Source organism: Homarus americanus, unplaced genomic scaffold, assembly GCF_018991925.1.
Source record: "Homarus americanus isolate GMGI-L3 unplaced genomic scaffold, GMGI_Hamer_2.0 scaffold4896, whole genome shotgun sequence".
NCBI classification, from domain to species: domain Eukaryota; kingdom Metazoa; phylum Arthropoda; class Malacostraca; order Decapoda; family Nephropidae; genus Homarus; species Homarus americanus.
Genome location: NW_024749657.1, coordinates 460,340 through 474,305, shown reverse-complemented (window position 1 = coordinate 474,305; position 13,966 = coordinate 460,340). Strand labels below are relative to the sequence as shown.

The following is a 13,966-nucleotide window of genomic DNA, read 5'->3' as shown; positions in this document are numbered from 1 at the left end:
AGATCTGTTTACAATCTGACAGCGGGGGAGGAGAGGGTAGGGGAGGGAGAGGGGAGTAGGAGAAGGTAAGGAGGGGGAGGGAGAGGGGAGTAGGAGAAGGTAAGGAGGGGGAGGGAGAGGGGAGTAGGAGAAGGTAAGGAGGGGGAGGGGAGATGGGAACATAGTGAAGGAGAGGAGAGGAGAGAAGGAATTATTGGCACTGTATCTGGCACTTGTCTTAACGCACAGGGTTACCACTACCACCATCACCACCACCATCTACCACCACCATCACCTACCACCATCATCTACCACCACTTACCACCACCACCTCAGACACAATCGTAAAACCATTTCATCTTATTTTTTTCTTTCTTTTTTCGTTCCTTACCTGAAGCTCCATAAAGGGACTTGGGAAGATGATGTTGTTATTATGACGTAAACATCGGCTCCTGAGTTCTCGTGTTGAGTTTAAAAGGTAAAAATGTACAATAGGTCTTTCAATTGTTTTTGTTTTTCAGTTTTTTGTGGGGAGGGGAGGGGGTAGGTTTGTCGTGTTGTGTTTGAGAGATGCGAGAGATAAAAGAGAATTTGTGAACAGAGAGAGAGAGAGAGATGGAGTTGTCCCGAACTGTTGTCCCGCTGCTCTGTTTGTCTCTGTTACCCCGTTTCCTTGTTGCTCTGTTGTCCCGTTCTCCCTGTTACCCCCTTTCTCTGTTGCTCTGTTATCCCGTTGCTCTATTACCCCGTCTCCCTGTTGTCCCGTTGTCCCGTTGCCCTGTTGCTAGTGTAGGGAGGAGCAAGGTGGGAGGAGGAAGCCGTCCACAGAGCGAGACTCAATTACAAGTAATGTAGACTGTTTCCCTTACCAACACCCCACGACATGTTTAACGCTTTTTCTTGTGTGTGTACCTGTGTGTGTGTGTGTGTGTGTGTGTGTGTGTGTGTGTGTGTGTGTGTGTGTGTGTGTCTGTCTGTCTGTCTGTCTCTGTGTCTGTGTGATTGCTTATGAACGTAACTCTGTGTGTGTGTGTCTCCTCTCTTCCTCTCCTCTCCTCTTCCTTTCCTCTCCTCTTCCTCCATCATTCGAGGTTTTCTCTGTCTCCCGCCGTTTACTCCAGCTCAAACAGTTGGAGGAATAAGAAATAGCGGAGATGTGGGATTGGAGTTGTTACTTGAAGCGTGGGCAGTCTCGAGGACTATGTTGATAGATGGAGAGTGTTTGAGAGGACTGTGGCTCAATCTCCTGTTTTGTGAGTGTGGTAATATGTCTTCCTGTGTGTGTGTGTGTGTGTGTGTGCACGCGTGTGTGTGTGTGTGTGTGTGAACGCGACTATGTACAGTAAACGTGTATGTATGTGAACGCTTGCTTTACTATGCATGTGTATACGGTATGTATGTGTGCGTGTGAGTGTCTGTGTTTGTGTGTGTGTGAACGTGAGTGAGTGTGTCTGTGTGTGTTTGTGTCCAGGATTCCCACAGGCATTGAGAATCCTGGAAGAGTTATGGAAACAAATGTCATTATGGAAAATCTTGAAAATATCTTGAAAAATCTGGCCAAAACGAACCAATCACAAGAAAAGAACATTAAATCTTTTGTTGAACAGGACACCATACAGTAACCACCCTCCTACAGTGACCACCCTCCTACAGTGACCACCTTCCTACAGTGACCACCCTCCTACAGTGACCACCCTCCTACAGTAACCACCCTCCTACAGTGACCACCCTCCTACAGTGACCACCTTCCTACAGTGACCACCTTCCTACAGTGACCACCTTCCTACAGTGACCACCCCTGGTTATACAAACATCACACTATAACCTAAACATAACTTCACTACAACACAAACTATAACCCACAACTTCTCCCAAACAACATTAACGTGCCCACCATCTTGATTCTTGCAGACGGTGACGAAGTGAGTTCAGGCCACCACCAGCAGGCAGGTACTCCCAGATGACCCGGCTGCTCCTCTTCCTCCTCCTGCGGCTACTGGTCACCCCCTGGCGTGAGGTCAAGGCCGCTGCTCTGCCAGGTCCGTCAGTGTCATTACTTCTCTTGTTAACTATAATCATCGCGTCATTACTTCATCACACTAATGACCCGAGGCTGTTATTATTATTATTATTATTATTATTATTATTATTATTATTATTATTATTATTATTATTATTATTATTATTATTAGTAGTAGTAGTAGTAGTAGTAGTAGTAGTAGTAGTAGTAGAAGTAGTAGTAGTAGTAGTAGTAGAAGTAGTAGTATAGTACAGAAACTAGTTTGAGAAATATATAACTTAAATAGTGCTTGAAATATATTAAACTGGTTCGCGAAACCTATCAGACAAAATAGATAATAGGAGAGAGTGAAGTATAAAGTACCCGACATCACGGAACTATTGACAAAAATATATATCATGTGATCGCTGCCCTGAATTTTAATACAACGATCATTATTTTGTTTATGGAGACAATATATTATTTTTTTTTGCTGACATATTTTTCAAAATTTTCTGATGCAGATGGAATTTATATTGTGTGATAAAGTGAAGTGTATTGTTTAAAATATTTGTAGTGATTTTATACATACATACATACATACATACATACATACATACATACATACATACATACATACATACATTAAGGGAAAGTTAGGTCAGGTTAGAACAGGTCAGACAGGTCAGCACAGGTCAGCATAGATCAGATTAGGTCAGGACAGGTTAGAACAGGTCAGGGCAGGCCAGAATAGGTCAGGACAGGCCAGAACAGGTCAGGTTAGGAGGGGAACCAAAACCCACAGGAAGGGAGAGAAGATTTATGATGATTTTACCGCAGCGTAACACGATAACAGCAGAGAGGGTGAGTGAAGGGAGGAAGAGGAAGAGGAAGAGGGGAGGCGGAAGAGGGGAGGCGGAAGAGACGAGAAGGATGAAAGGTGGGTGAGGAGGGGGAGGGTGAGGGTGAGGATAAAGAGAAGGGTGAGGGAGAAAAGAAGGGGGGAGGGTTTGAGAAAGGGGAAGGGGTAGTTAGTAATAGTGGCAGATAGGAAGAGGGAGGAAGAAGGGAGAGAGAGTATGAGAAAGAAGAGTGACAGGAGGAACGGAAGAAGAGAGGGGGAAGGAGTAGGAGAAGAGAGGGTGACAAAGAGAGGAGCGGGGAAGAGGAAGGCAGGGAGGGAAAGGGGCAGGTGGCGGACGGAAGGATAATGAAGAACGATAGAAAGATAGAGACAGACAGACAGACAGATAGACAGACAGATAGACAGACAGACAGACAGACAGACAGAAATAAAGGAAGAGAGGTAAAAATATAAAAATAGAGGCAAAAAGAGAGAAAAAAGGAGAGCGAGAGAAAGAGAATTCTCCTCTCTCCATTTTCTCTCTCACTTCCAACTCATGTAATAATTTTTGAGAGCTGTCAAGGACCTGGGTCGAAGGGCGTCCACCTGAGAAGCCAGATTCAGATTCTGATTGTTGATTCAGATTCTGATTGTTGAGTTAGGTTCCCTGTTCTTATTTGTCGTCTTCAGCAACGCCCACTAGTCATAGAAAATCGTTAACTGGTGTTTGTCTGAGGAAGGACGGCGCTACCTCAGTATATTATGGTATCGTACACACTTAATGTTCTAACCTGTCCCAGTAGAGAGGAGACGATCGAGGAAATGCCAACTGACAGATAATAGAGGTAATTAGGAGACAGGTAATGACCACGAGCAGGTGAGCAGGGAAGAATGTTACAGGTTATATGAGAGGCGATCACCCACTAGTGTAGTGATGATGATGATGATGATGGAGGTGGTGGTGGTGATGATGATGGTGATGATGATGATGATGGTGATGATGATGACGATGATGATGATGATGGAGGTAGTGATGACGATGATGATGATGATAATGGAGGTGGTGGTGGTGGTGATGATGATGATGATGATGATGTGAATATATATATATATATATATATATATATATATATATATATATATATATATATATATATATATATATATATATATATATATATATATATTCAGTATATACACATGAGCCATGGAGAGAGAGGGAGGGAGGACCAATATGACCAGTGCACTACTCTGGCTCTCCAATATGGGGGGCAGACAGTATGACGGGAGGCACCTGTGGGTGAGTGACGGCGCCTCAAGTGGTGATATTCTCCTCGGCCGGGCACCAATACCGGTCTCTCTTACAGCCGCCGCTTCTGCCACCCAGTTTTATCTTGTGCATCAGGCAAGACGTGGATATTGGCCCAGGCCTTCGCTCCGTCCTGATTGGATGTTGATCTAAGCTTCTTGACGGCCATTGGGTGATCGCGTTAGGATCTTGATGCTCACTGGATGACAGCAGAATCTTGAAGTTCATTGGATGATATTACCAGAATCTTGCCAGTCATTGAATGAGAACGCAGACTCATTGACGCTAATTGAATGAGAGTACACGGACCTTGCCTCTGACTGGATAGAATCTCGTGCATCTTGCCGATGATTGACTGAGAGCGGAGGCAGGTTGAAGCTAATTGGATGACGCCTCCAGGCCGCATCTTGTGAGTTATGACACAGTGATGGTCTTAACTTGTAGTGGATGTAGTTGCCAACTTAACTTAACCACGACTAACTTGACTTAACACGTGTTTTACACTCCTCCTGGTGTTGACACTCACTGTCTCACACCTGCAAAATATGTGGCGACTCTCCTCACACCTCATAACCCACGTCCTCACACCTCATAACCCACGTCCTCACTCCTCATAACCCACGTCCTCAACACCTCATAACCCACGTCCTCACTCCTCATAACCCACGTCCTCACACCTCATAACCCACGTCCTCACACCTCATAACCCACGTCCTCACTCCTCATAACCCACGTCCTCACACCTCATAACCCACGTCCTCACCTCATAACCCACGTCCTCACCTCATAACCCACAACCTCAACACCTCATAACCCACGTCCTCACCTCATAACCCACGTCCTCACACCTCATAACCCACGTCCTCACACCTCATAACCCACGTCCCTCACTCCTCATAACCCACGTCCTCACACCTCATAACCCACGTCCTCACCTCATAACCCACAGTCCTCAACACCTTCATAACCCACGTCCTCACACCTCATAACCCACGTCCTCACCTCATAACCCACGTCCTCACCTCAACCCACGTCCACACCTCATAACCCACGTCCTCACCTCATAACCCACGTCCTCACACCTCAACCCACGTCCTCACCTCATAACCCACGTCCTCAACACCTCATAACCCACGTTCACCTCATAACCCACGTCCTCACACCTCATAAACTCCACGTCCTCACTCCTCATAACCCACGTCCTCAACACCTCATAACCCACGTCCTCACCTCATAACCCACGTCCTCACACCTCATAACCCACGTCCTCACACTCATAAACTCACGTCCTCACACCTCATAACCCACGTCCTCACACTCCATAACCCACGTGTCCTCACCTCATAACCCACGTCCTCAATTCTCATAACCCACGTCCACACCTCATAACCCACGTCCTCACATTCATAACCCACGTCCTCACACCTCATAACCCACGTCCTCACACCTCATAACCCACGTCCTCACACCTCATAACCCACGTCCTCACACCTCATAACCCACGTCCTCACACCTCATAACCCAAAAACACGAAAAAAATATCAAATTTATACTAAAAATACTCTTAATTAGACAAGGTCATTTAGCACCATTTAGAGGACAACATTTACATAGATAATCTTTCCAAATATCCTGCATGGTAATTTTGTCTGGTGTTAAGTGAACGTATCTAGTTCAGGTCGAGTTTTAATGTAATGTTAATGTTGATTTTATCGTTAGGTTAGGTTAGGTTAAGTTCTGTAAGGGCTAAGTGTTTATACAGCTCTTTTGACACCTATCCGTATCATCACAAAAGCTGCGGCTGACAATAATGTGTTTACTCGCTTCCATCCAACTGTTTGTGTGTGAGGACTGTCTCATGTTGAGGGGGGTAGAGAGAGAGAGAGACAGAGAGAGAGAGAGAGAGAGAGAGAGAGAGAGGGGGGGGATGTAAAATGTAAAGGTTAGAGAGAGAGAGAGAGAGAGGAACGGAGTGAGTTAAGATGTAGAGAGAGAGAGAGAGATAGAGAGTGAATCTCGGACGGAGGGGCGGGCGTCTTGAGAGCTCTTATGTATGAAGTGATTAAAGAGAGAGAGGAAGGTCACAAGTCTTTAAAGCTTAGAGCTGCTTAATTAAGAGTCATGTATGGAAGAGAAGAGTCTTTATGGAGGGTATTTAACGGTACATATAAGGTGGGGTCTTTAAACAAACACAGACGACCCCGCCCCACCCCACCTCGACCCACCCACTCCCACTCCTGTTTCACCCACCCCACCACCCCACCCCACCCCACCCCACTCCCACCCCACCCCGCCCCACCCCACCCCAATATGGTGGTCTAGTATGGCCAAGAGAGAACATAATAAGTATGTGTTGGCAGCCAAGGTCAGTGTGTTATTCTCCAGGTCATATTTACCGTCTCCATTAACTCCAGGCATGAATATTGGCTCTCTCTCTCTCTCTCTCTCTCTCTCTCTCTCTCTCTCTCTCTAACCTGATTCGATGTTGATGAAAGCCTCTTCACGCTCTTTGGAGGCTGTGAAGCGCATCTCGTATATCATTGGCTGACATTACAGGCAACTTAACGATCACTGAATTCAGGCATGTTGACAGTCATTGGATTATAACAAACTTATCTTGAAGCTGATTGGTTGAACGTATACACACATCTTGATAATGATTGGCTAATAGAAGGAAGGTGAAGATGATTGGATGAAATAATGGAGTAGCGGTAAATTGTCTTATGGATTTGTTTTCAAAAGAATTAAATTATTTTTTGTGGTTTGTTATCCAGACCAGACCTGGCATTAGTGTCTTAACCTAACCTAACCTAACCTAACCTTACCTAACCTAACCTAACCCAACCTAAACATAACATAACATAACATAACATAGACGAACCCAAACCAGACCCAACCACATCCAACCAAACCTAAACCAAACCTAAACCAAACCTAACCTAAACCCTGCCTCTCGCCACAGCCTGTGTCACATCCCTCATCCATCACCCGTCACTGTTACTTTTACTATTTCACTGCAGTTATCTAGGAATCACTCAGTTAGGCTCATATTTACAGTGCCAAATGGATATAAGGACAATGCAAAATGGATCGAGGGACAGTCCCAGGTGGATAGGTAATGAGGAGACTACAGTGTCAGGCGGATAGGTAGAGCGATGGTGAGACTACAGTGTCAGGTGGATAGGTAGAGCGATGGTGAGACTACAGTGTCAGGTGGATAGGTAGAGCGATGGTGAGACTACAGTGTCAGGTGGATAGGTAGAGCGATGGTGAGACTACAGTGTCAGGTGGATAGGTAGAGCGATGATGAGACTACAGTGTCAGGTGGATAGGTAGAGCGATGGTGAGACTACAGTGTCAGGTGGATAGGTAGAGCGATGGTGAGACTACAGTGTCAGGCGGATAGGTAGAGCGATGGTGAGGCTACAGTGTCAGGCGGATAGGTAGAGCGATGGTGAGGCTACAGTGTCAGGCGGATATAGGGACAGAGCCAGATGAATAAAGTGAGACTCATGATGACTCAGCATTCTTATTATTAAATGACAAGGTCGTTTTCCTCCATCGTGACGTGTGTGTGTGTGTGTGTGTGTGTGTGTGTGTGTGTGTGTGTGTGTGTGTGTGTGTCCCCAGTATCTCATTTAGGGCTCTAATGGTTAGGTTAGGTTTTGAAGATCACGTAACTACAACTTCAGTCTCTTTCACAAGGCTTAGAGTACAAGGACGAGGTTTAGTGTTCAAGGACGAGGTTTAGTGTTGAAGTACGAGTTCTAAGCAATTAACACTCACATAACGTAACACCTTCAAGTAGCACTCGTATCTCCTCCCTTGATGATGGCTTCTGAGGCCTCAAGCTATTACTCGAAAACGTAATCCTCCACGAGAGACAAGACTCACCTACCAAGCTCCTCCTTCTAAGTGGCCTTCCTTCACCCTCCATTAATGATCTTCGAGATGTTACTTGAGGGCTAAGACTCACGACACGAGGAGGATGAATTCGATCCCTCTCTCTCCCTCGAGGACTGACACACACACACACACACACTCCACCGAAACACAGTCCTCCTCGACCTAATTATTAGCACTAACCTTTTGTGGTATTGAGAAGTCTGAAGGTTAGGAGGAGGAGATGATGGAGTAGGAGGGGAAGTGTGGGGGGGGGGCAGGAAGTGGGAGGAGGGATGGGGTAGAGGGGAGTGGGAGGATGGAGAGGGAAAGAGAAGGTGGGGGAGGAGGAGGAGGAAGAGGAAGAGGAAAGAAGATGGAAGAGGGAAAATTCAATTTACCAACACCAACACCCCCAACATCCCCACCACCACCCCAACGCCCCCTCCCCTCCTCCCCCCCACCAGACAACAACAACACGAGAGCTAAACATAGTGAGGTATTCCATGACTCTCCTCCCCCGGGGTAACACATCCTGAAGCATAGTGGTGTAACACCCTGTGTAGGTCAGCCCCCTGCACCTCCCTGCCCACTGCACCTCCCTGCCCTGCACCTCCCTGCCCGCCCTGCCTGCCCCCCTGCACCTCCCTGCCCACTGCACCACCCTGCCCCCTGCAACCTCCCTGCCTCCCCTCCCCTGCCCTGCAACCCCTGCCCACTGCACCACCCCTGCCCCTGCCTGCCCCCTGCACCTCCCTGCCCCTGCACCTCCCCCTGCCCCTGCACCTCCCTGCCCCCTGCACCTCCCTGCCCACTGCACCTCCCTGCCCCTTGCACCCCCAGCCCCCTGCACCTCCCTGCCCCTTGCACCTCCCTGCCCCCTGCACTCCCTGCCCCTTGCACCCCAGCTCCCTGCACCTCCCAGCCCCTGCCCCTCCTGCACCTCTGCACCTCCCTGCCCCCTGCACCCCCCTGCCCCCTGCACCTCCCTCCCACTCCTCCCCCATCCATTCACACACACATACACACACACACACTACACATACATATACGTAAATACACACAAATACGTACACACACACACATATACTTACATATACATAAACACATATACACACATACACAAGCAATAAACGTACACATATCTCTACACACGTACACATCAATGTCATAGTACACATAAACCGGAATTAAAATGTCGTAAATATACACAGTAAATCACTTCTCCATCATAATTATCGCCAAAGTCGTAAGTTGTAGCGATAAGGAAGAGTTAGGTGAGCGTCTTGGGGGTGGAGGGTGACGCCTCCAGCAACTCAAAAGGTAATTTTCAACTTGTAATTTGCAGAACCGGGATATTTATGGCGACCTTGTCTGTGTGTGTGTGTGTGTGTGTGTGTGTGTGTGTGTGTGTGTGTGTGTGTGTGTGCTGTGCTGTTTATAATTTAGGTTGGCTGACGGCTCATGTTTGACACACTTGTGATATAGTCAAATTCTCAGGGTAGCTCTGGCTTTATGGCAGTTATGTTTATGGTATAGCTATATTTATGGTATAAAGGCATAGTGGTGGTGGAGTCTCCATTGTTTATGGCATAGGTTTTATGGTATAGTGCTTATAGCCCTGGCTTTATGGTATAATGGTATATATGGCAATTGGTCAGCTCCTGGCTTTATGGTATAGCTCATATTTTATGGCATAGTCACATATTTTTGTGGTATAGTCCTGGCTTGGTATATGGTGGCATAGCTCATGGCTTTATGGTATTGCTCCTGCTCTTATGGTATAGTCCTGCTTATTATTCTGGTATAGCTCCTGGCTTTATGCAGTATATATCCTTGGTTTTATATAGTCTATTATAGTATAGTTCTGTTTTATGGTATAGCCATGGTTTTATGGGCTTTATGGTATAGTTCTTTTATGGCATAGCTCCTGCTATATTTTATGGTATAGCTCCGGCTTTTATGTGTATATGGCTCATAGTTCTGGTTTTATGGTATAGCTCCTGGCTTTATGGTAGCTCCTGGCTTTATGGTTTTATGGTATAGCTCCATGCATAGCTTTTATGGTATAGCTCCTCCCTAGTTTTATGGCAGCTCATGGCTATGGCAGCTCTATGGCACTCCCAAGCTCCTATTTTATTATGGTATATACAGTACTGGTATAGCTCCTGGCTTTATGGTATAGCTCATGGCTTTATGGTATAGCTCATGGCTTTATGGTATAGCTCCTGGCTTTATGGTATAGCTCCTGGCTTTATGGTATAGCTCATGGCTTTATGGTATAGCTCATGGCTTTATGGTATAGCTCATGGCTTTATGGTATAGCTCTTGGCTTATATATCCGATAATCCTTGCTAGGTTAAGCTATATTAAGCTATCATTATGATTCCCATGTTAGCTTTCCTCCTGTCTAAGCTAAAGTGGATTTCCTCCAATCAGCTTCCAATTCCTTATGCTTTTCGTCCACTCATCGTCAAGGTACGTAGGCCCCATCATCCAATCACAATCAAGATGTTTATACCATCATCCACTCAGCGCCAAGATACTCGTATACCGTTATCCAATGAGCATCAAGAAGCGAGACTCAACAACCAATCATCTCTCAGGATAAGATAGAAAACGGAGTGGCTTATATGGGTAACTATATAAGAGGAGTTTATCCCCCCCCCCCAGCCATCACTCAACCTGACCCTGCCATATTGGACGAATATTTTACCCCTAATGGTTGATATTGGAAGCTGTGGGGTGGATATATTACTCTAGGGAAGACATATTGCTTATATTTCATTAATGTTGATAAAAACACAATGATTTTTATTAACACGCGCCATTATTATTATTATTATTATTATTATTATTATTAGTAGTAGTAGTAGTAGTAGTAGTAGTAGTAGTAGCAGCAGTAGTAGTAGTAGTAGTAGTAGTAATAGGTTATATTATCTTAATTTAGTATCAGATTAGGTTAGGTTAGTCTAGCGCAGGGGTCACCAAACTACGGCCCGCGGGCCGGATCCGGCCCGCGACGTCAGTTCATCAGGCCCGCCTTGGTAGCTCCGCCTACGCTCTGACGTTACCATGGTTTCCATGGCTTTCGTTCTGGCTTGCAAGTATTAAACAGAATGATTATGCGGCCCGCGCTCGTCATTCTTTCAGTTATCCGGCCCACTGTGAAAAAAGTCTGGTGACCCCTGGTCTAGCGTAAGGTAAGGTTAGGTTAGGTTAGGTTATTATAGGTTAACATTTGGGTAGGTTAATTTAAAAGTTAATATGAACTGGTGGGGTTAAACTTCAGGTGGTCCCGGCTTCTTTAATCTGTTTTAACATGACTCACGCCACTGCACCTCTACTGTATGGCTTCATGTATTTAATCTTGTGTAAATAACATCCAAATTCTCCATCGAAAATGACTTTTTTTAATCAACTGAGTGTGAAAGTTTAATTGCATGGAATATTGCAAACGTAGTATCAATTATTGCAGGAAATAATCATGTGTCAGGAAGGTAATCTTTTTTTTAACATAAATTTCGTGAGAGAAAAAAAACACGAATTATAGTGAATATTTGATCATTCATCCACATTGAATAAATTTATAGATGGTAATATTATTCAGTTTATTCGCTTATGAATAATTAACTGAGGAAATTAGTTATATCACCTGAAGATTAGACCCCCAGTGTATTGTATCTTAAGATTGACCACCCTAACATTACCCTAGCCTTACTAAACTTAACCTAACCTACCTAACTTAACCTAACCTAACCTAAAAATTTTACCACGATCAGCAAAATTTTCCCACGCTCCGTCTCAGCCTACGACTTGTAAGTATTTCTAAAGACTCGTATCTAAACGTTGATCACGTCTTCCTCGACCGCTGAGTGACAGGAATAAAACTCCAACTTCCTCCTTGGTTCGACTTTTTGGCCCCAACTTGACCTGATAACACAAAGTTCCTGTCAAGTCAAGTTAACTCTATTGAGAGGATGAAACACAATGACCCATCACTGTACTCCGTGTGTGTTGTCAGCAGCTGTTTGGTTTGTGTTGTCAGCTGATGTCAATGTTGTTGTTATTATTATTATTATTATTATTATTATTATTGATGTTGGTAGTAGTCGAAACAATCTCTCTCTCTCTCTCTCTCTCTGACCACTCACTCTCTCCCACAGTGTTCCCAAGTCTACTACCCACCACCACCACCACCACTACCACCACCCCCCTGACAGCGACCGTAACTGAGGGCTCCGTGCCGGTTTCTCCTACGGCCGCTTCCTCACTCTCCTCGGCCGTATTCTCACAGCAGAACAACACGGAACTACGGACGCAGGTGGGAGCTACGGCCGTCCTCCACTGCCTCGCTAACAACGTCGGAGAGAATACGGTAAGGTGGTAAGGTACTTGGCTTAACTTAATTTACCTCTAACTTAACACATCCCAACCCACCCCATCCCAAACCTAACCTAACCCTAAAACTATCCCAGTGATTTTATGAAGTGACATTTGACTTCACTATAAAGCCTTAAACTTTCACGGTACAGCATTTGAATTCCACGTTGAAGAAGCCTTTTTGCATTCATTAGTGCTCACAACCTCCTCACAGATGATTCACTCTCGACTCGCTTCCTGCTCTCACGACCTCATGCACCACAAGAGAAAAATCCTGTCCCTCTGATTTATATATACACACAACTATACATATATACACACAACTATACATATATACACACAACTATACATATATACACACAACTATACATATATACACACAACTATACATATATACACACAACTATACATATATCCTTTAAGTAATGGGTCTGTTTATTGCATGTGATTTATATAATATACATACATATACATACATATATACCTATATGCAGGCATATATACACATACATACACATTCATGTACACATTCATATACACATACATACATACATGCTTTAAGTTATGGTCTCCTGTAATGCCTCTGTCTGGCACAACTTACAAAAGGTTTTAAAATTTACCTAATGTTCCTTGAGTGAGTAAAGTGCTGTTATAGGTCGTCTTCCCTCACTTTACACGAATGTTCCCTCACTTTACACGGATATTCCCTCACTTTACACGAATGTTCCCTCACTTTACACGGATATTCCCTCACTTTACACGGATATTCCCTCACTTTACACGGATATTCCCTCACTTTACACGAATGTTCCCTCACTTTACACGGATGTTCCCTCACTTTACACGAATGTTCCCTCACTTTACACGAATGTTCCCTCACTTTACACGAATGTTCCCTCACTTTACACGAATGTTCCCTCACTTTACACGAATGTTCCCTCACTTTACACGATTTCCCTCACTTTACACGGATATTCCCTCACTTTACACGGTTCCTCCTTTATTTCCATCACTTTACACGAATGTTCCCTCACTTTACACGAATGTTCCCTCACTTTACACGAATGTTCCCTCACTTTACATGGTTTGATTTCTTGAATGACGGACAAGTCAGGCTACATCATCTGTTTGTTTGTCTGTCTGTATCTCTCCATTGCTATCTATGTGTGTGTGTGTGTGTGTGTGTGTGTGTGTGTGTGTGTGTGTTTATCCACATCACACAACAATGGACTCTCGACTAATTATTCCCAAGAGCAAGAATGACAGCAGCCAGACACAGACCTCTCTCTCTCTCTCTCTCTCTCTCCTCTCTCTCTCTCTCTCTCTCTCTCTCTCTCTCTCTCTCTCTCACTTGTCATCCTCGTAACATCTTTTATTCTGCCGCTGGAAATTCTGTTTTAGGCTTCATGGTGAATTTATCGCCCACGTGTAATATTTGCTGCCGAGGTTTATGAGTTTATTGCAGTGGGCCACGTAAAGCTATTGGCTCTTGTTAGTGTCAGCAGGTGTTAATGTGTGTCAGCAACTGGGTGTTCGTTAGCGTTAGCAGATGTTAGAATTTGTCAGTAGG

General features: G+C 44.9%; 1 protein-coding gene across 2 annotated transcripts in view; it reads left to right on the top strand.

The window, feature by feature from the left end:
• LOC121853625 (protein turtle homolog B-like) overlaps nt 1-13,966 on the top strand; it is a 50,583-nt gene that overhangs the window by 15,325 nt on the left and 21,292 nt on the right. For both annotated transcript variants that reach the window (XM_042347884.1, XM_042347883.1), the window contains exons 2-3: nt 1,891-2,018; nt 12,180-12,391. In XM_042347884.1, coding sequence (XP_042203818.1) covers nt 1,940-2,018; nt 12,180-12,391 — 291 coding nt within the window. In that variant the 5' untranslated portion in view covers nt 1,891-1,939. The remainder of the gene's footprint in view (nt 1-1,890; nt 2,019-12,179; nt 12,392-13,966) is intronic.